The following is a 17,857-nucleotide window of genomic DNA, read 5'->3' as shown; positions in this document are numbered from 1 at the left end:
TGTTTGATCGCGATACGTTCACTTTCACAAGCATTTAAGATATTGCCATACGCTTATTACTACAATACCATAGGCCTCAAATCGTTTGAGGCATCGAACTAATGGCCGCTTCATTACTCATTCTTGTCACTTGCATCCTGTATTCAGAAACCTTCAATCGCTCCCTCGCATTGACACGGAGTCAAGACGAACGTCTTCAAACTTTCGGTGAGCCCTTACATCACATTGCATCCCACTCCCAATCCGCAAGCCCTATCTTTTCTCTTCTTTTGACTACTCTCTGCCTCCAAGATTGCAGCCCTTCGATCGTCTCCCGCACGCTGCTCACTCACTACCCTGCGTCGCTCATCCAGATCGGCCATGCTTATCGCTTTAGCAAACGGACCTTCGTCATCCTCGACAAGCGCCTTTTTTCTCTCCATCTCGTCTCTTCCAGGCGTACTGAACACAGATTGCTTGCTGGACGCTGTGCCCCCAGAGAGGTGGGAGTCCTCGGATATGGATACCTGTCGCTGCACATTGGAGGCCGGCCCTATTACATTGTCCCGCAAAGGTGCATCCACGGCGTGCTGTCGCGGTGCTAGATGCATTCGTGGGTGAATACCGTGCTCCCGTTCTGGTCGCTGCATCGCCGCACCGTCATTTGTTGACGACACATAGCCAGGCTGAGACATGAGTGGCCTTCTCTCCATTGGCCTTGCTCTTGTCTCCATAGCTTCGCGCATCTTCTTACGTTCGGCATGAGCGTAAAACTCTCTGAGCGTCTCTTCTTCTCTAGAATACGTTTGCGGATGAACGATATCGAAATATCTAGAATGATAGGGTGATTGATTGTCGAACGATTCGAAAAACTCGAGCTTTGGTGTTGGGTTTGAGATAGTAGAAGTGAGAATGGGAGGATTTGATCTCGACTTTGGTTTAGAAGAGCGTTTGGAGTTGGGGCAAGGCGTTGGGTTGCCGAGTGGGAGATATGCCGAGCGCTTCTGGGAATTTGTCATAGGAGTGGGTGTATCTGGGCAATCCCAATTTGCGTCGCTGTCGCTCTCGACTTGAACCTGCTTTTGATGTGGACTCGCACCCTGTTCTCGATCGTGGCCATGTGATGGCGACAGGCGATGCAAGGATAGCTCCGTTGGTGTGCTATACGGCCGCTTCTTGGGACTACTCAACCTCGAAGTGCGCTTCACTGGCGATTGCCTTTCCATTACACTGCCACCTCTTTTGGTAGTCACGTTGGCAGTGATATCTGCAGGAGAGCTGCCGAAGTTGCCGTTTTCCGCGGTTGCGACATAGTTTGTAAATTCTGTCTCTTGTTCGCCGAAACCATACATGTATGTTTGATTAAAACCATCACTCTTAGGCCGCTCTCTTGCACTCTCAGGTGTAATTTGGTGATCGAAATTCGGCGTGCCAGTGCTTGCTAGATCCAGTCGCAGTGCGTCACTCAAACTCGGCGGCGGTGATGGAGAGATCGCGCGAATCGTAGAGCGTGCTGTTGATGGACGAGTAGGGCTTGGAGGTCCTGAAGTAGGCGGACGCGGGCGAAAATGTGTTGACATTGTCGCGATCAACAATTGTGGTGTTGTTGACGAAGATGCGGGTGGTTGCTGTGAGGATACGGACGGGACCCAAAAGAATGACATGCAGGGCAAAGCCGATCAACGGGGCTCTCCGAACTTGTTGCCACCCAGGATGGAAAGGCAAACGCGGTATTCTGAAGAAGCGAAAGTGAGTGTAAATAAGTGACGCGCTAAGAGTGTTTGTAAAATACTGTTCAATGGTATGAAGGCGAGATACTCGCGGTTTGCGAAAGCAAACCAACCTCACTTACCGACCAATACCACAGTACTACTACAAGCTTTACATCGGTGCGCTCAGAAAATCCAGAATAGAACTCGCAAACGATGCGACAAAATTGTTCCAGCGATAAGCCAGGTGTTGTTGTTGTTGTCGCACAAGTACGTCATTGTTGTTGTCTAAGACAAACGACTATACAGTCAAACTTCAAGACAAAGAAAGGTTTAAGGGATATAAGGACTACTTTACCCGTAGATAGAGCATTACAACGTATCTCAATACACTTCAGTTAGTCCATAATTCAACAATTGTGTAGCCTTTGCGGTACATGTGCCGAAGTGCTACAGCATAACGATCCGATCACCATAGCGAAAACTTCATACTCAGTAAAACCATAGCTTTCCAAATAAGATTACTGAATTCTGGTTTTTCTACCATGTTCCGAACTATATCACTCAATCAAACCATTCTTCCGTGTAACGCGACCACCTCTGCTGCCGCCATTCCAGTCTATCATTTCTTCGCATGTAAAACAGCCAAATACTTTATCCTTACCTCTTCCCCTGAATCACTGACATCATCTGAACTATCCGCTGAATCACTGTCGGTCTCGTCGTCGCTATTTCCAGGACTTAAATTTTTGTCGTTGTTGTCTTCCTCTCCATCGCTCGAAACATCCGAAGAGCATTGGTCTGTATCCGTGTGGATTTTAGCATCGTTCCTAATGACATTTTCGCCGCAGGTATCTCTTTCGTCTTCATCATCACTACTCTCGCTGTAGTACTCAGGAACAGTAGCTAAGGTGTGCGCATGATGATCCTCCCGGTTTGGAACCTCGGTTACTTGGACGGCATCGTGGGCTTCTTCCCTTCCAAATGCTAGTAATTCCCGACACGCCGTTGGCTCGTCGCGTACTTCCGCTGCCTTGGAAACACCAGTTCGAACAGGTACAGGACACACCACAGTCTCCCTCCATAGCCCAGGTTCCTGAATTTCTCCGTTCGCACTACTCCTGTTATTTGTATTCAAGCGGTCCTTGTGCTCATGGCTGTGCTTCGACGTGTCTTGACTCTCGAGCTTCTCTAGCGTCAGTGCAGCTTTATCAGTCCATTTGCCGATAGTCCGAAGTGCGACGATTCCAATTTTGATGTTGCGCTTGTCTTTAATGTTAAGATTGTTACGGGTCTTTACTGGAGCTGTGGCTTCTGAAGTCTTGGAAGTCATGTTGTTGGCCGAGTGTCGAAGAAGGGGGACAGAATCGGAGCGCAGCTTGAGTTTCTGTGAAAGATGCATTCTATAAAGAATTTTACGAACAGACTTTCGATAGATCTAACAAGGCTTGTTCTACAAGCACCAGGCGCGGTTGATGAGGTATCGTGGTAGTGGTTAAGACAGCTGGACTCAATAGCATTTATGAGGTGGCGACACCGCTGACTTTATATGAGGCCGTATTAGATAGACGTGCGCTGTGTTTGTAGCACTGATTGGTGATGCTATTGAACTTCCCAGGCTGTGACATCCGATCGTATGAACTCCCTGACTTCCAATGTGTAGATCACAGAGTCCTGAGGTGTAGAACCATATCTACAAATCTCATCGATAGCCATGAAGCTTTCTCATGGATCTGATACCGATCACATCATAACACAGCAACACCACCTCGGATCACCTAATCCATCGTCTCTGTTGAATTCCATGTCGGGATACACGCCAAGTATCTGTTCTCTGTACTGTTCTACCTCCCTTGAAGGAACCTTGCCAACGCTGTCAGAAGATATTGACTTCTGATACATCGATGCGCTGTCCGCTGTCAAACGATTCAATTGAACGTTGGTGCGCTCTCTTGCGTCCCCGCGTTGTCGACGTTGGATCTCGAGATCTTCGTAGGAGCCCCAAGGCGGCGGTCTAGGACCATTCTGAATGTCGCTTGACGAGTGAAACGATGGCGCAGGATTTGCGAGGGAATGTACTGGTTGGAGGGAGCTATCTCGCTGCTGGGAGATCAGAGACGGCAGGGCCAATTTGTGGGAAGGCAGCCGTCCGGATTTGTATCCCTGGCTTGCGTGTTCGTCTTGGGTTTGTTGCAGTGCTCTCACATCATTATCTATATCTTCCCAGTGGCCACGAGATACATGCTGCTTGGCGCTGGGACGATTTTGGGCGTAATCGCTGGAAATACTGCGTTCCCACAAATTTCGACTCGACTCGCACACGGTGGCGACATACGGATGTCCAGTCGAGCTCAGAGGTGTGATCTTTCCCTCTGGTGCAGTGCCTCGACTCCATAGGCATGGTACAGGTGGGTCCGGCAGTGATCGACGTGGTATAAGATACTCAGCTGACTTCCATCGTGGCAAAGTTTCGGTGTTGGAGCTGCTGAGCTTCGAGAAAGGTATGATTTTTTTGCGTATGAAACTGTTCATACACTTCTTTGTATGCCTCCTTGTTCCACGTGTCATCTTGTTGATTAGGTACGGATCTCAACGAGCCCGTTTCTAGTGGGAGCGGTGGCAACGGGCGCTGATGTGTTCCCATACGATTCCCATGCTCCATTGGTCTGCGTGAAACGGACCTAGTGTCTGTTCTGGTGGAAGGTTCCAATTGTCGCAGCTGTGCATGTGATGGTGGCTGGTCGTACGCGACCACTTCGGATGAAGCTAACGAGTGGCTGCCGCGTGGACTGACAGCTCGTGTAATGTGATTTGGATCCTTTCCCGATCCTGTACGCTCACACAATAGTTTTCCGTTGGGCGGAGATGTTTGTCTTTTGCTATACTGTTCCACCTTGCTTAATGTTACAGATTCGACATATTGCTCAGGACTGCTTGCCGCAGCTTGAATGCGAGAGTTGTTTTGCTCGAATCTTTCAGTGTCCGTAAAGTATGCCCTGTCAGCGGCCGGCCACAAGGGTGGCGCGGATGCGCAAAAGGGTTCCTGAACAAGAGGGTCCGGACTTGGAGGGCGTGAAGAAGCTTCCGTTACGCAGTAGGCCTGATAGGGCCGCCTAAAGGGTGTATCGTAGAACGAGAATAACGTCTCGCTAGGCGCATTTTCAGGAATATCAGAGAGCATGAGATGACAGTTGTCAGTGATTCCGGCGGTCCCCAGATGTCGAAGGTTTGCGCAAGGTCAGTTTCGAGGGTGAAGGAGGTATCAATAGTAGGGCATCGAGAAGGAGTGATACAGTACACTTAAAGTCGACTGTACACTGTTTGTTACTGGAGCGCATCGTCCCTTTAGGTGTTCCACAAAAGGTTTCCACAAAAGGTCAATATTCTTACTGTTGGCTATAACGTCATCGCACCAAGCACGCACCTTGTGATCGAGGCAATACAAGAAACGGCAGTGGAGGAGGGTCACATAGTCCGTGCACAGACCCTAAACGCCCACTGCAGAGTAGCAGTCTTGTGCACCTTTTCTCAGACCTTGCTCAAATAGCCAAGTGAAGCCTCCTCTATACCCACTTTCTCTAATCCGCTTAAGGATCCATATCTCGAACATGCCAATTTTGTCGCCTTGTGTTCCTCTGCCCTCAAAGAAGCCGAGAGCGTCTTGATAACCAACCTGCCAGCCGTATTCGTACTTTTCGTGCTCATAATGACCATTGGGATCCACGCCGCGCCAATAGGACACGTGCTGTTGAATCGCCTCATGCATACGCCCGTCCTTCTCGTGTCTAGCTTTTTCGGTCATCCGGAGTCTGTCATCAGCGGTCGTTTTTGTGTACTGGGGTGGCACAATACTCCCATCTTCTGTTTTAGCTTTAAACCCCCACTCGCCGCCAGGCATCCAATCCATTTTCCAGGTCCAAAAGAAACTGCCGCCAGCTTTCTCTTGGTACCTTCTGCTCTGCGCTTGACCAAATTGTCGTACGAGCTCCTCCTTGGGGACTCCGCCGCCCTTGGCCCAAGAGTCTTCAGTCATAACGCAGGAGTATTCGCCAACAATAACCTGTACTGCACCACGATCATGCACAGAGCCTTCTTTACCATCCAACTGTTCTAGCTTGGTGCCGGCTTCCCCGATGATCTGCTGTGGTGTCTTCGCTTTGTCTTGGTCTGTAAAAGCCCAATAATAGTGCGTGTCAACCACCACTGGGCATTGCGGATGCGAGTATATGGAGTTCTTCTGCAAAGACCAATCTACCGCTTTGCCTAGGTTCCAGCCATCAGATATTATGATAGGAATTCCGGGGTCTATGGCGGACACGGCGGCTATACACTCGTCATACCACTCGTACATGCGCTCTGATTCCCATTCAGCCTCGTTGACGAGTTGGAGACCAGCAATCTCAGCTCCCGCTTTGGTATCTTCTGCAATGAACTGGCAGCAGCGAACACCTAACGCACGGTTACTGGGATTGGTCCATAGCTCGGCACGCCCACTGTTAGTGCCTGAGTGTTCCTGCGCGTTTCCGCCCCCTGGTAGTGCATGCAGATCAACCAGAACGCCGATTGAACGTGCGCGCAGACGTTGGATTAGGGTACGAATACTGTCCCATGCTCCTGTGTAGATTTCAGCATAGGGCTCGAAAGGTGTTCCCTGGGTGAAGACGGCGCCTGGGAGGTCGTAGTAGCCGATGGGCAGGCGGACAGTTGTACATTTGGCCACATTAGCAAGCCATCCAATGGCGTTATCGTGTATAATATTGGCCCAGTGCTCCTCGAACTTTTGCTTCGTCTCAGCGACACCAACCCTGTCCACCCAGGCTTGCACTGCTGCAAGCTCGCTTGATCCCTCAGCACCATCAGGAAATCGAGAACCCTGAAGCCATCGTTCAATAACGTAAACAGATCCAAGATTGGTTCCATGGTGATAGCGATAGCGAAGAACATCCAGCGTTGTCGGGTCGCTGATACCATGGTGTTGATCATGGCCATGGTCGTGACCGAAGCCACCTTGCTGATGAGCTGGGGAAAAGTGCTGTTGATGTTGTGCTTGTTGGTTTCCACCAAAATGGGAGTTACCAGACTCGTCACGTTGAGAGAAGCCTTTGAGCTCCGCCTTGGCTTTTTGAAGGAATCCCTTCATCGTGAATGCGCTGATCTCATTTAGTGTGCTGGTGAGGGTATGCATTGACCAAAGAACATACCAACTGATGTTGAAGAGAATGACTCATGTAGCAGAACTCGAGTGATGTCTTGGGTCTCAGGTCTGAGCGTATCCTTTGTCGTGATGGTTGTGAGCCGAATGTTGGGTGCAGTTTAGTAGGTGTGCCTCAGCCGTGGTGGAGCCGCGGTGGAGCCGCGTAACCACGCATTTACATCTTTGTGATGACGTAAAGCAAGGAACTGGAGATCCGGTAGGTAGGCAAGTGCGTCCGGCATGCATGCAGGTGCGTGCACGAATTGTGGCTGCATCTTATCGTGCTATCTTATCTGTGGGCCAATTACCCAGCTTGCCTCGGTACCTGGGCTAATTCGAGCGTGCTCGCGCTCAGGACGCGTCTGCTACGATCATCGTATATCGGTCGCCATGAGTTGAGAGAGAGAGAGAGAGAGAGAGAGAGAGTTGGTCAATTGACGCGTAAATGCCTAACCTGTGCACTAGTTGGATGTATTGATAGCGGCCTTCATACTGGGGCGTCACAGCTTGCGGCAACGGCAACTGTGCAAGGTGCAATAGCAAACAGCCGCAGTGTGTCTCTCGGAAGGCTCACCGTGTTTACTGCCGATTCAGAGCACGATGAGGGTAGAGGACAATGTACACAACTAGACGCGGAGTAGAGTTGAAGTACCTGCGGACTGTCCTGACTTTTCGCTCTACTAGTCGAGGCGCCATCCCGCCATTTCGCCAAGCTGGACCCTGACATGCCACCCAATCGCGTCGGCTGGCGCCTGTAATGCGACTTCCCCAACCACGACGCGACTGCTCTCACGCATCTTCCACAACTCCAATTCTGTTTTCATATCTTTCTCTTGAAGTTTTAAAGGAGCTGAAAAGACTCACTGCCATTCTGTTACTAGTCTTCTGTCCGTAAATCAACAGTGCACCCCTGCGCGTCGTTCGTCCCCATCTCAACGCGTCGCAACAGCCGACAAGCCGCAGAGACAACATGAGCGCCACAACACCACAGAGACCAAATATGGCTTCTCAACATACTCCCTCCAAGACGCCCTCGCGACGCGTGCTTGGCGATCTCACCTCCAAAGCCATCAATACACCCTCTACCCCAAAGGCCTACGATCCAGCTGAAGTCGCTCGCGCCCAAAGCCCACTAAAGCAAGTCACGACGCACACTCCAACGAACCCTACCGGCAAGGAAAATCTCATGACTCCCCAGACGAATTCAAATAGCAAGAAGAGGGGCATAGAAGAAGTTGAAGGTGTTGAATCTATCGAGAGCGTAAAGATGCTCGCTCGTGCCTGCGACGAGAGTCTTTCCAGCACCGGCACGCGCCTAACCACCGACGCTGTCCAGAAACATACGGTAGATGATACATCGTGCCCTGCACCTTCTCGCGCCACTAACAACTGCAAGGAGAACAATCCCATCGGCCTCGCGGACCCAGGATCACCCACCGAACGCGCCACACCAACACCATCGCCCGAACCAGAGCCAATGCAAGCTTCTCAGAAGAGCAACCAGTCATTTTCTGACCTTCTCAACTATGATTTGTGCGCCAGCCAAAAGAGTGAACACGGAGAACGTGTAGCGATGCCGGCCGCTGCCCCCGCGCCGGCAGTCGCAGAAGGAAAGAGGAGGTCGCGTGCCGAACAATTGCGAACGCGCCTCAAGTTTGGCCTGTACAAGATCAAGACGAACCAGGTCACTAAGCGCGACGCGGATATCATCGGGCCTTACGAAGCCCGTGCCTCTTACTCGTCAGACGCGCTCAACGCGTCGAGATCAACAGCCATGACGTCTTCCGGCGAGTCTTTGGGCGCTTACCGCGTACCGAACATTACTGTATCATCCCCGCGACGCGATCAAGGACCTGTTTTTGTGCAAGCAAATCTGGATCCCTTCCATCCTATAAGTAAACTTGGTCCTGCACCAGTTCAGTTCGCAATCCCACAAGGCAATATGCCAGCATCATCACGTATGATACCCGGATACGTCCTTTCCTCCTCACCACCCGGGCCTCAGCTGCCCCATTCTGTAGCTCCTGATCAGCTCTCCTCACCCATCCGAGCCAGGAGTTACTACGAGCCGCCATCTGAGTCCAGGATACGAATAGGTGAACACGACGCGGATCGCATCAACCTGCGGGAAGAAGACCCGCATTATAGACTCCAAAGACTCAAGCAACAACAGTATAGCTTGGCTCGCAGTGTCGGCGGTGTAAAGGGTGATGCGGCGGAAGGCCTGCTACAGCTTATGCAAGACTCGCGGTAGATATCTCAAGTACAATCAACAACGCATATTCGCTCCCGTTGTTGTATTAGCAACGATTGAAATTGCCAGACTACAACGTATCCTCTCCTTGCGAAATCTTGGTTTATCCAATTACCATCTTGTTTTCCGTGCTAGCAATACTGATTGTGAGCCCGTGTACGACAGATGTCGGTCAATCAAGTCACGACCAGGAGCGTCATAGAAAGTTGATTTGAGGAGGTGAGTTTGATTTCATTACAAAGTGCGGGTAGTATCGTTTTGTCTTTCCGCACGTGGGTCGTCAGATCGTGACTCCTGTTTCACATCTGCAGGCTGACCCTCTACCACCTTTGCATCAGCCTCCATATCCTCTTCAACCTTAATATCGTCCTTATGGTGAGGATGCTGCCCAAAAGGCTCAAGAACACCATTTGCCAGTTCAACGTTTTCGTGGGCAGCTTGAGATTCACTAGCCGACATCTCGCTCCGCTTCGCCTTGCGTTCACTATTCCCATACCGTGGGCGAAGCTGTCTAGACACAGGCAGTGTCTGCATGCTGGCATCGGTAATCAGGTCTACCATATCCAAACAGTTTTCCACAAAAGCTTTGACGGTGACTTCATTGCGCAATTCTCTATCGCCATGGCCGTTGTAATGTGCCGTGAGTACACCGCCCTTTGCGCCAAATTTGCCAGACTGCACTGTGCTATATGAGATATCTTCACCGAACAAGTTTCCGGTGACAGATTGCCGAAATTGGACACCAGAGAAGTGGTATGTGACATTGCGTGTCCCCTTTTCCTCACTCGAAACTCCTGGTATAGTCCACTCGGGAATTTCGATGCGAAGGGGTGGAGCGGTGAGGCGGCCGCCACTCTCAATGTTCTCTACCACAGCATAGACCCATGCCTGTACGTCCTCGTCGTTGTGGTCCTTGACGCTGAAGTGCAGACTTCCACGGCGATAGAATCGTACATCTGATGCTCTATCAGGGAGCAGAACATCGTGGACGTGTTGCTGGAAGCTGAGTGTCATTTTGTGAAGAGTTGCTCTGGCGCCACTCCGGCCGGTACGCATCTGTACGTTGAGACTGGGGAACAATTGGCCAGACGCGTTCGAGAGATCAGGTCTGAATTGGTAGTGTAAAGATGGCGTTTGCAAGCGCGCAGTAGCTGTCAGATTGGGTGAGGCAAGGAGGTTATTTAAGCCAGGGATTGTCGGCAGAAAAGGCGACTGAGATGGTTGGGCGAGCGCTGCTTCTACTACTCGTTTGGAGTCTGCATCTTTCAGGGGAAACAATACCTGACCAAATTCAGCAGAGAGCTTATATGTCGGTTCCGGGATCCAATGGTTAAGCTCATGTGTAGGCAGTGACACATCAGAGGCAGATCGTAGTACGGTCGCCGTAGTGCGATTCACTAGAGCGTGCAATGCTGTCTTCGGGGCTTTCGCAAGTTTCTCGGCCTCAGAATCAACATATTCAGGTTCCGTGAGGCGTACGATAGGTATCGATAGACGTCCTAAATCTCCTCTGCGGTACTTGTACTCTACAGAACTGTCTGCTGGGAACACTGGCAATAAGAATGCTGCGCTATCGTCATTTCCCAATTGCTGCGTATCAAAAGTACGTGTAACTGGCTCTTCGAAAGGCAGGAAGCGGATCAGTGTTCGTTTCGCTTCGTCTATAGAGTTCTTGTCGAAGCCTCTGATCGTTAACTGCAGGAATCAGCTACGTTCAGAACGTTCTACAAAGCCCGGGCATACCATGGTCTTGCCGACAGCTTCGATACTCGTACGAGTCAGCATCGAGACAATATCGAAGTCTTTCTGTGTATAGAACAACGAAACCAAATTTGGTTTGGGGTTCGATGTAACATCGATGTTGGCACTCTGATGCAGATAGCTGCTCAAGTTCATCCCCTTCATCTCCGTGCGTTGAAGAGCTTCTTCGATATCGTCGGCAGCGTACTCGGCTGTGGTCTTATCTGCTGTGATGCGAAGGATGCCGTGCTGTTTGTATACATCGAGTCTTGCTCGCCGGGTCCGTCGAATCTTGTCCAACAGTGTTTCCTTTTCTGCAGCCATGTCAGCGAATTTCATGATGACATGTGCTAATGTACGTACCGCCAGCCTTCAGGAGCGCCAACTGCCATGATTGCAGGGAAAGCTCAAGCTCTCCAGGCGACTCTATCTCTTCCAAGAGCATGAGATTCCAGACGTCCCTCAGTATGCGATCAACGAGCAGCTGTTTGCTGACATTTTTACGGTAACGTTTGATTTTGACATGACGATCGACGCCAGGCAAGCGCTGGGTGATATCCGTGGTACCAGGCTGCCACTCAGAGCGCTCTACAGACCGATCCTGGTCTCCTGATCCTGGCTTCTGTTTGATGCTGTTTATGACACCCTGTTTCACTTTCTCTTTCCGTATGTTCTTAGCGACCGAATAGAATGCTATTAACTGCTGATGTGTGAAACCATTCATGAGTGTTTTCCTAAGCTTGACAAAGGTCGTTTGCTTGACATAATGCGGCTCATCGAGGCCGCTATCATTTTTCGGCCGCAAGGTTTCGATCTGCTCGTATATCTCTTCCGGCGTGACGGCCTTCCCTTCCTCCTGCAGCGAGGCGACTATGTCTGGGATTTCAGGAGCTTCGGAGGATACGGTCTTTTCAGGCTCTTCAGGGTTTTCGGCGGCTTTCTCTGGTGTCAGTTCTGCGATTTCCCTCAGAACCAAAATATCGGCATCGTCGCCCAATCGCTTCACGCCCAAATTTGCTGTCTCTCGTATGACTCTACCCCCCTTCTTTCTCCTTAGTCGGTTCAAGGGCGTCACTTCTCTTGTGATCTTCAGCTTTGGTTGTTGCGCCTGCGACGGCACCGCCAGCTCTTCGGCATCATCGTGGCGGCGAGTAGATGCGGAAAACTTGGCGTGGGATCGTGGACGAGCAAAGGCAGGAAGTCGCCGCCGGGTAATTTGCGCTTCACATCGGAGGCATACAAATGCACTAGGGGTACGGGGCGCAAGCATGAAGGAGTTCGGCGTGGTGAAGACGTGCAATAGTGATGGTTGTAACGGGTTTGGAAAGTGCAATGCGTGCATCAACTTTCGTGACCGCCCAATTCTGCCATCGCGCTTTCACGTGCGAGGCGCGTCATAATACGTTGCGTCACCTCAAAGTTAGATATTAGGTGCTGGGATTTGTGTCTACAGTGCTACATTGGGACTTCTTAGGCTGGACGATGCCAGCTGACTAGGTCTTCTCGCAAATCAAATTCATCCACCTCGTGGTGTGGACGATGTCGTTTTCGCGCAGCCTCCGCCTTCATCTGCGATGCCTGCTGCTCCAGACTTCCTCTGCCCCGCACGTTGGGTGAGTGACTTGAGTTTGTGTCTCCAGGGCGCAGTGTCTCATGCGACTTGCGATGAGAGCTGCTGCTGCCGCGCATGTGTCTGGGCTCGCTCTCGCTCACAGAGCTGCTGCTATCACCCGCTGCGAACCGTAAGGGCTGGGCTCGCGGCTGCTGAGAGTATGGTTTCTCGCGATCGCCCCATCCATCTCCTCCTGCAAAAATGTCCTCGATGCATTCGTCTGCCTTGAGCTCACCGGGTTGTGCGGACCAATATGCGGCGAGCGTACGTCGATACATGTCTTGGAGTTCGCCGGCTTCGCGTGACTTACTCGTCAATGAGGGCGCAACTGTGGATATGAGTACAAGCTCGTGGTTGAGTCGGGTGCGCCTTACCTCCGTGATCCTCAAGCTCGGCCTGCTCTCCTGCCATGATACCAGCGATACCACTAAAAACTTGCGCCGTCTTTAGGGCAGGCGCAATGAAGTTCTTGTCGCCTTCCGTCTGCTTCATGTATATCCCGAGCTTGAGCGTGCTGTTGATCTTGCTGTCTTGCATAAGGTATCTCCGTGTGACGCCTGGCTCCTCACCCGCCATGGCCGCCATCTCGCTCTGCTCAACGTACTCGGCGAGATTGAGCTTAATGGTTCCCAGTGTGATGCGTTCGCCTCTTCCCGAGCCTCTGCCGTATTCTTGCACGACCTCGAACTCGATGCAACACTCCTGTAGCATGCCATTCTTGTCAACAGTAAGGCGGACAGGGAGGGTGATGTCGTAGTTGTAAGCGACTTTGTGGTCCTTGACCTGGCAGTTGGCTGTGCGGCCGCGATGCTCGGCGGCTGTCGAATGCGAGAGGTGCCATTTTATAAACGATGTGCCAGATACGAGTGGTACGTTGTTCAGGTCGATTATCTGGCGTCGTCAACATAGCATCCTACGCCTTGGTACGGGCAGCTCACTCTTAGGTGTAGGTCAAACTTTGGCTGCGCAGATGTCAGCCCATGCAGCTTCCGTGTACTAGCTCTGTCTTACTCGTCGGTTCTTGGGTACTGCAATCGTGAGTGTTTGAGTCGCAAATGCGACGGTGCGGCGCATGGCCATTGCTCACCAAACGCTTGCATGTTGAGGAGAGAGGACTAAAACCAAGGCGGTACGTGGAGGTGAAGGCAGCCCGGGTCTTACTCGTACTGAGCGTGTGACAGGGTTCTTTGTGATTGAGTAGCAGGAGCGATGCTTTGCGACCGCGAAGGTAACAATGGACCCTGGCTCTGCCTGGCTCCCCGGATCATCCGAGCCCTAACTCCGCCCTCACTCTTTCCACCCACAACTTGCACTCGCTGCCATGCCCCCAGATGCAAATGCCATCGCAGACTGCGTGTTACGGGCCTTTGCTCAGCTACCTGAAAAGAGGAAGCCGAGACCCCGCCACGATGGCGCGAGGGAATGGGTGCCCCTCGCCGGAATCGTCTTATCTAAAGGTAATCGCTCACTTGCATCCGGAAGGAGCTTTACTTGCTTATGCTCATGACTTAGTGAAGGCCAAAGCCTGTCATGTGTATCTTTAGGGTGAGCCATTTCCATCACCCGACCTCCAAGGGTGCTTTCTCAAAAACGGGCATCGTGTAGTCCAATAGCTCGCCGGGTGAGGTATTAGCCATACAGGTCAGACAGGGCGCATGAGATTGATCCAATTGACCCTGAGCAAGCTAGCTATTGCATAGAATCTGCTCGTAGACGAGATTAGCGACTATGGACATGCACTGAACCTTTTCCAGCACTGGCATGAAATGTCTCCCTGCCAACAAACTACCCGTCGCACACGGTAACATCCTCCACGACTGGCACGCCGAAGTCATCGCCATTCGAGCCTTCAACCGTCACCTCTTGGACGAATGCACTCTCATATCAACGCCACCTTATCCAACGTCCGGCCTTCTTCGAAAAGTATCACCTGACGAACAAACCAGAGACCTACAGCAGCCTTTCACAATCCGAGAGGATGTATCCTTTCACATGTACTGCTCTGAAGCACCCTGTGGAGACGCAAGCATGGAGCTCACTATGGCTGCGCAAGAAGATGCAACGCCGTGGACCAGTACGCCGCCAACTCTTTCCTCCACACCACATTCCGGTGATGAAGGAGAGGCTTTAGCACTCCGAGGGCGATCCAACTTCTCTCTTTTGGGCGTCGTTCGCGCGAAGCCTTCGCGACCAGATGCGCCGCCTACGCTGAGCAAATCCTGCACAGACAAGCTTGCAGTGAAACAAGCCACCTCCTTGCTCTCATCAACATCATCTCTATTCGTTAGTCCCCAGAACGCTTACCTGGAAACCTTGGTGCTGCCAGACTCCCAGTACATACCACAAGCATGTGAACGCGCCTTCTCTTCGTCCGGTCGCCTCAGGTGTCTTGACTCGAATGAGTGGAAAGGCGGCTACCGCTTCCAGCCCTTCACCATCCTTCCCACAGATCGAGAGTTTACTTGGTCACGCCGCGCACTATCCGCTACCGAAAAAGCGGTGCCTAGTAACATATCTGCGGTGTGGACACCGACTTGGCAGGAGACTCTGATTGGCGGCGTAATGCAGGGCCGGAAGCAATTAGACCCTCGAGGAGCAAGTAAGATATGCCGAAGGGGATTGTGGCTAGAAGGCCTGCGCTTGGCGGGAGTACTAGGTGGAACAGTGGTGACGAGTGGGGCACTACGCAAGAGGAAGTATGCGGAGATGAAAGGATCTGAAGAGCTCATCGAGAGGACCAGGGCTAAAGAAGACATACGCAAAGCCTTGAAGGGATGGGTAAGAAACACTGGTGACGACGACTTCTCCATCGAACCCTCACTATCAACACCCTAGACTTGTGTTCTTGTGTATTGAATCCATCTCAAACATCTCGGATTCCATCTTTTCCTTCGCGAAACGTACCCCACGCTCCACTCCTCCCTTCCCACCGATCGCTCACTATCTCCAACACACCCACCATCTCAACGCCTCTCTTCTGTCCTGATCTCTCGGTATCACTGTAGTGAACTCTCGCATCCAGTGACCGTCTTGGTATCCGACTCACTAATATCTCCATGTCTGTATACCTTCCTAGGAGATCCATCAAACCAGGTACAGCGTCATTGCTCGCGAAGATGGAAGGCGGGAGAGGCGGGTTCCAACGTTGTTGCTGGGGCAGAGGACCTAGTTGATTCTGTGGTGCAAAGCGTTTCGGTGAGGAAGCGCGGGGAGGATGAGCCGGGTTTATGAGGAGGGTATGGAGTGAATGAGACCTTGTTAAGTCTGTGAGAGTGGTGAATAAAGAGGCTGCCATGTTATTCGCTGGGAGCTAGTCAGCGTTCCTGTTCTTAATGAAAATGTGATTGTGACCAAATACCTCGGATGTAATCGGTTTTCAACAATGGGTTGAAGACATGGGCAAAACTGTCGACTAGCATGAATTTGATGTAGCCTCGCTTTGCTTCCGCGTGCGTGATTCCTAGCGTTCCCACTGGCTCGAGTAGTCGTGCCTCCGCTCCTTCTTGGTCTTTTGCTGGTTGTGCTGCTGCGGTAACGATAGATTCTGAATCGAACAACATCTCCTCGTCGTCTTCCTCGTCCTCGGAGTCCGCGACATATGTCCGCTTCATCTTCACCTTTTCGACTGGTAGCGCTTCTTTCATCTTCTCATTTGCCAGGGTGGGTTCCGCAACATTCTGCCCTGCAATATCATCCTTGAGCTCCTCGATAGCCTCTCTCACACCAACAAAATCAAAAACCCGCATGATCTTAACGCGGTCCAAAATCCTTGCTGACAGATCCTCGATCGAAGCTCCAGGTTCTGGGTTGATTGCAGAGTGCAGTGAAGCCGTGAGCCTTGGTCGTTGAGACAGTCGTGCAACAATCATTGCGTACAATCGGACCACATCGAAATTGCCTGTTGTATCAATAACAGCAGCCGCCGAGTTCTCATATTGAAGAAGAGAGTCTATGAGTAGGGTACAGCAGATCTAAAAATATTAGAATACGAACATTCCATTCTCACGGTCTCTCTGGAAAGTGATTTTCGATGACAGTAATATTCATATTACTCACCTGGCTCGCACCCGCTCCAGCTTCTCCGCTGATTCGTACAATCCGCCCACTATGTAGTCCGCCACTCAGTGCATCATCCAAACTCTTGACTCCACTCCGCAGTCGTTTCTTCTCGTCCTTTTCTTTCTTCTCGATACTGACGCTGCACAAGCTCTCTAGCAGCTCACTGAGGTCTTTGTCGTCGATCGAGTGGGATGCGAGTAGCGGCTCTGCAGGTCTTACGCTTTCACTCAACCCATTTGAGGTGATATCAACGGCGGCCATGTTGCTGCTGCTAGCCGCATGGTTGTGAGTTGACTCTGAGGCCAATCGGAACCGAGTTCGGAAAGGAAAGTGCTAGCGCAAGATGGAAGGAGAAGGCGCGCGCCATCTAGGCAACTCATGTAAGTTACACTCGAACTTCGTACGGTATGACTAAATTCAACAAGCGCACGATCTATGAGAGACGTTACGTGACGACAAGTCTTACGTGTTGAGATTCGGAGACATTCTCCTATACTCGGGATTTTGTCTCGCTTCCATCCCAGGGTCACCGACATATACGCACCGCGTACATTGAATTTAACAGTTAGCAAAGTAGGGACGTGTCTATATTCCTATGTAAACTCCGCAATTTCGCTCGCTCAAATCTTCATAGTACAAATTACCGAGCCCACACCATATCCATCATCTGCTCAACCCAACATCAAGGCATCCACTAGCTTCCAATCAATCCTGACGAGCAACTGACGCCCTAGCCAAGACCATACACATCCCTCAGAGTCGTGGCACCGAAGATCATGCTGGGGGGATACGATGGTGGCTTGCGATCCCAAAAGTCCGCTGTCGATCTTAGTGCTAGTCGGGTGCGGCTGAGAAACATGTCGGCGATGTAAGTCATGTGCCAGGGGCAGCAGCGGCATCCAGGTCCGCGCATCGAAGATTGGGCAGTGGGTTGAGTGGGGGGTTTGGGCGACAGAAACGCGTCAAGGTCGATCCTGGTGGGACATCTCCTGCCCCTGAACATCGAGCAGGTCTAGATGGCGATCAAGGGGGCAAATCAACGGCCTCACACGTGCATGTCTGATTTGCTTCTGAAGCAACGTCTACTAAGATAGCAGATACGGTAGGGCGCAACGGTTTGGTCTTTGTAAATTTCGATTCAAGCTACGGATTTTTCACGCCTTGCATCCCCCAAAAGTGTCGCAAACTTGTTTGTAGAAGCTACACAAAGTAGCCCAATTTCTTCGCATTAAAAGAAAAGTGATTCGACTGAAGAGTTGGAGATCAGTGATTGAAGAAAAAGCCCTTTGTCAAGCATTTTGGAGCGCCAT

At 51.3% G+C, this 17,857-nt stretch overlaps 9 protein-coding genes across 9 annotated transcripts; 2 read left to right on the top strand and 7 right to left on the bottom strand.

Annotated features, from left to right (window-relative positions):
- Positions 1-215: 215 nt before the first annotated feature.
- Positions 216-1,559, bottom strand: CC77DRAFT_1058750 (hypothetical protein; the record flags this gene model as incomplete). The annotated part of the gene is made up of 1 exon (XM_018528164.1): positions 216-1,559. The coding sequence occupies one exon, from the start codon at positions 1,557-1,559 to the stop codon at positions 216-218; it is 1,344 nt and encodes a 447-aa protein (XP_018388428.1).
- A 678-nt stretch (positions 1,560-2,237) lies between these two features.
- On the bottom strand, positions 2,238-3,260 carry CC77DRAFT_684450 (hypothetical protein). The gene has a single exon (XM_018532753.1). The coding sequence runs from the start codon at positions 3,088-3,090 to the stop codon at positions 2,311-2,313; it is 780 nt and encodes a 259-aa protein (XP_018388427.1). The 5' UTR covers positions 3,091-3,260; the 3' UTR covers positions 2,238-2,310.
- Positions 3,261-4,715, bottom strand: CC77DRAFT_684449 (hypothetical protein). Its single transcript, XM_018532752.1, has one exon. The coding sequence runs from the start codon at positions 4,254-4,256 to the stop codon at positions 3,432-3,434; it is 825 nt and encodes a 274-aa protein (XP_018388426.1). The 5' UTR covers positions 4,257-4,715; the 3' UTR covers positions 3,261-3,431.
- CC77DRAFT_684448 (glycoside hydrolase) lies at positions 4,716-7,000 on the bottom strand. The gene is made up of 2 exons (XM_018532751.1): positions 6,890-7,000; positions 4,716-6,838 (listed from the first exon to the last, which is right to left on the bottom strand). Exon 2 carries the CDS (start codon positions 6,826-6,828, stop codon positions 5,176-5,178), a length of 1,653 nt encoding a protein of 550 aa, XP_018388425.1. The 5' UTR covers positions 6,829-6,838; positions 6,890-7,000; the 3' UTR covers positions 4,716-5,175.
- Positions 7,001-7,662: 662 nt separating this feature from the next.
- Positions 7,663-9,296, top strand: CC77DRAFT_1017840 (hypothetical protein). The gene is made up of 2 exons (XM_018524484.1): positions 7,663-8,227; positions 8,279-9,296. The coding sequence occupies exons 1-2, from the start codon at positions 7,883-7,885 to the stop codon at positions 9,134-9,136; spliced, it is 1,203 nt and encodes a 400-aa protein (XP_018388424.1). The 5' UTR covers positions 7,663-7,882; the 3' UTR covers positions 9,137-9,296.
- Positions 9,297-9,370: 74 nt separating this feature from the next.
- Positions 9,371-12,146, bottom strand: CC77DRAFT_929819 (hypothetical protein; the record flags this gene model as incomplete). Its single annotated transcript, XM_018534128.1, has 3 exons — positions 9,371-10,831; positions 10,880-11,190; positions 11,240-12,146. The coding sequence occupies 3 exons, from the start codon at positions 12,144-12,146 to the stop codon at positions 9,371-9,373; spliced, it is 2,679 nt and encodes an 892-aa protein (XP_018388423.1).
- Positions 12,147-12,346: 200 nt separating this feature from the next.
- On the bottom strand, positions 12,347-13,568 carry CC77DRAFT_1058745 (hypothetical protein; the record flags this gene model as incomplete). Its single annotated transcript, XM_018528163.1, has 4 exons — positions 12,347-12,816; positions 12,863-13,379; positions 13,427-13,450; positions 13,500-13,568. The coding sequence occupies 4 exons, from the start codon at positions 13,566-13,568 to the stop codon at positions 12,347-12,349; spliced, it is 1,080 nt and encodes a 359-aa protein (XP_018388422.1).
- A 286-nt stretch (positions 13,569-13,854) lies between these two features.
- Positions 13,855-15,793, top strand: CC77DRAFT_1017837 (tRNA-specific adenosine deaminase). The gene has a single exon (XM_018524483.1). The coding sequence runs from the start codon at positions 14,250-14,252 to the stop codon at positions 15,321-15,323; it is 1,074 nt and encodes a 357-aa protein (XP_018388421.1). The 5' UTR covers positions 13,855-14,249; the 3' UTR covers positions 15,324-15,793.
- CC77DRAFT_683379 (hypothetical protein) lies at positions 15,196-16,932 on the bottom strand. Its single transcript, XM_018532750.1, has 3 exons — positions 16,545-16,932; positions 15,847-16,459; positions 15,196-15,791 (listed from the first exon to the last, which is right to left on the bottom strand). The coding sequence occupies exons 1-3, from the start codon at positions 16,806-16,808 to the stop codon at positions 15,352-15,354; spliced, it is 1,317 nt and encodes a 438-aa protein (XP_018388420.1). The 5' UTR covers positions 16,809-16,932; the 3' UTR covers positions 15,196-15,351.
- Between the last annotated feature and the right edge of the window lie 925 nt (positions 16,933-17,857).

The sequence above is a fragment of the Alternaria alternata genome (assembly GCF_001642055.1).
Source record: "Alternaria alternata strain SRC1lrK2f unplaced genomic scaffold CC77scaffold_5, whole genome shotgun sequence".
Taxonomy (NCBI): domain Eukaryota; kingdom Fungi; phylum Ascomycota; class Dothideomycetes; order Pleosporales; family Pleosporaceae; genus Alternaria; species Alternaria alternata.
The sequence above is the reverse complement of the archived record's forward strand: the minus strand, read 5'-3'. Positions and strand labels throughout refer to the sequence as shown.

Excerpts from the sequence above, each read along its gene's own strand:
- CC77DRAFT_1017840 (XM_018524484.1), top strand. The coding sequence starts at position 7,883 with ATGGCTTCTCAACATACTCCCTCCAAGACGCCCTCGCGACGCGTGCTT. Across the intron at positions 8,228-8,278 it reads ACGCTGTCCAGAAACATACG|GAGAACAATCCCATCGGCCT; the intron begins GTAGATGATACA and ends AACAACTGCAAG.
- CC77DRAFT_1017837 (XM_018524483.1), top strand. The coding sequence starts at position 14,250 with ATGAAATGTCTCCCTGCCAACAAACTACCCGTCGCACACGGTAACATC.
- CC77DRAFT_684448 (XM_018532751.1), bottom strand. The coding sequence starts at position 6,828 with ATGAAGGGATTCCTTCAAAAAGCCAAGGCGGAGCTCAAAGGCTTCTCT.
- CC77DRAFT_683379 (XM_018532750.1), bottom strand. The coding sequence starts at position 16,808 with ATGGCCGCCGTTGATATCACCTCAAATGGGTTGAGTGAAAGCGTAAGA. Across the intron at positions 16,460-16,544 it reads CTGGAGCGGGTGCGAGCCAG|ATCTGCTGTACCCTACTCAT; the intron begins GTGAGTAATATG and ends TAATATTTTTAG. Across the intron at positions 15,792-15,846 it reads GAAAACCGATTACATCCGAG|CGAATAACATGGCAGCCTCT; the intron begins GTATTTGGTCAC and ends ACTAGCTCCCAG.
- CC77DRAFT_684449 (XM_018532752.1), bottom strand. The coding sequence starts at position 4,256 with ATGACACGTGGAACAAGGAGGCATACAAAGAAGTGTATGAACAGTTTC.
- CC77DRAFT_684450 (XM_018532753.1), bottom strand. The coding sequence starts at position 3,090 with ATGCATCTTTCACAGAAACTCAAGCTGCGCTCCGATTCTGTCCCCCTT.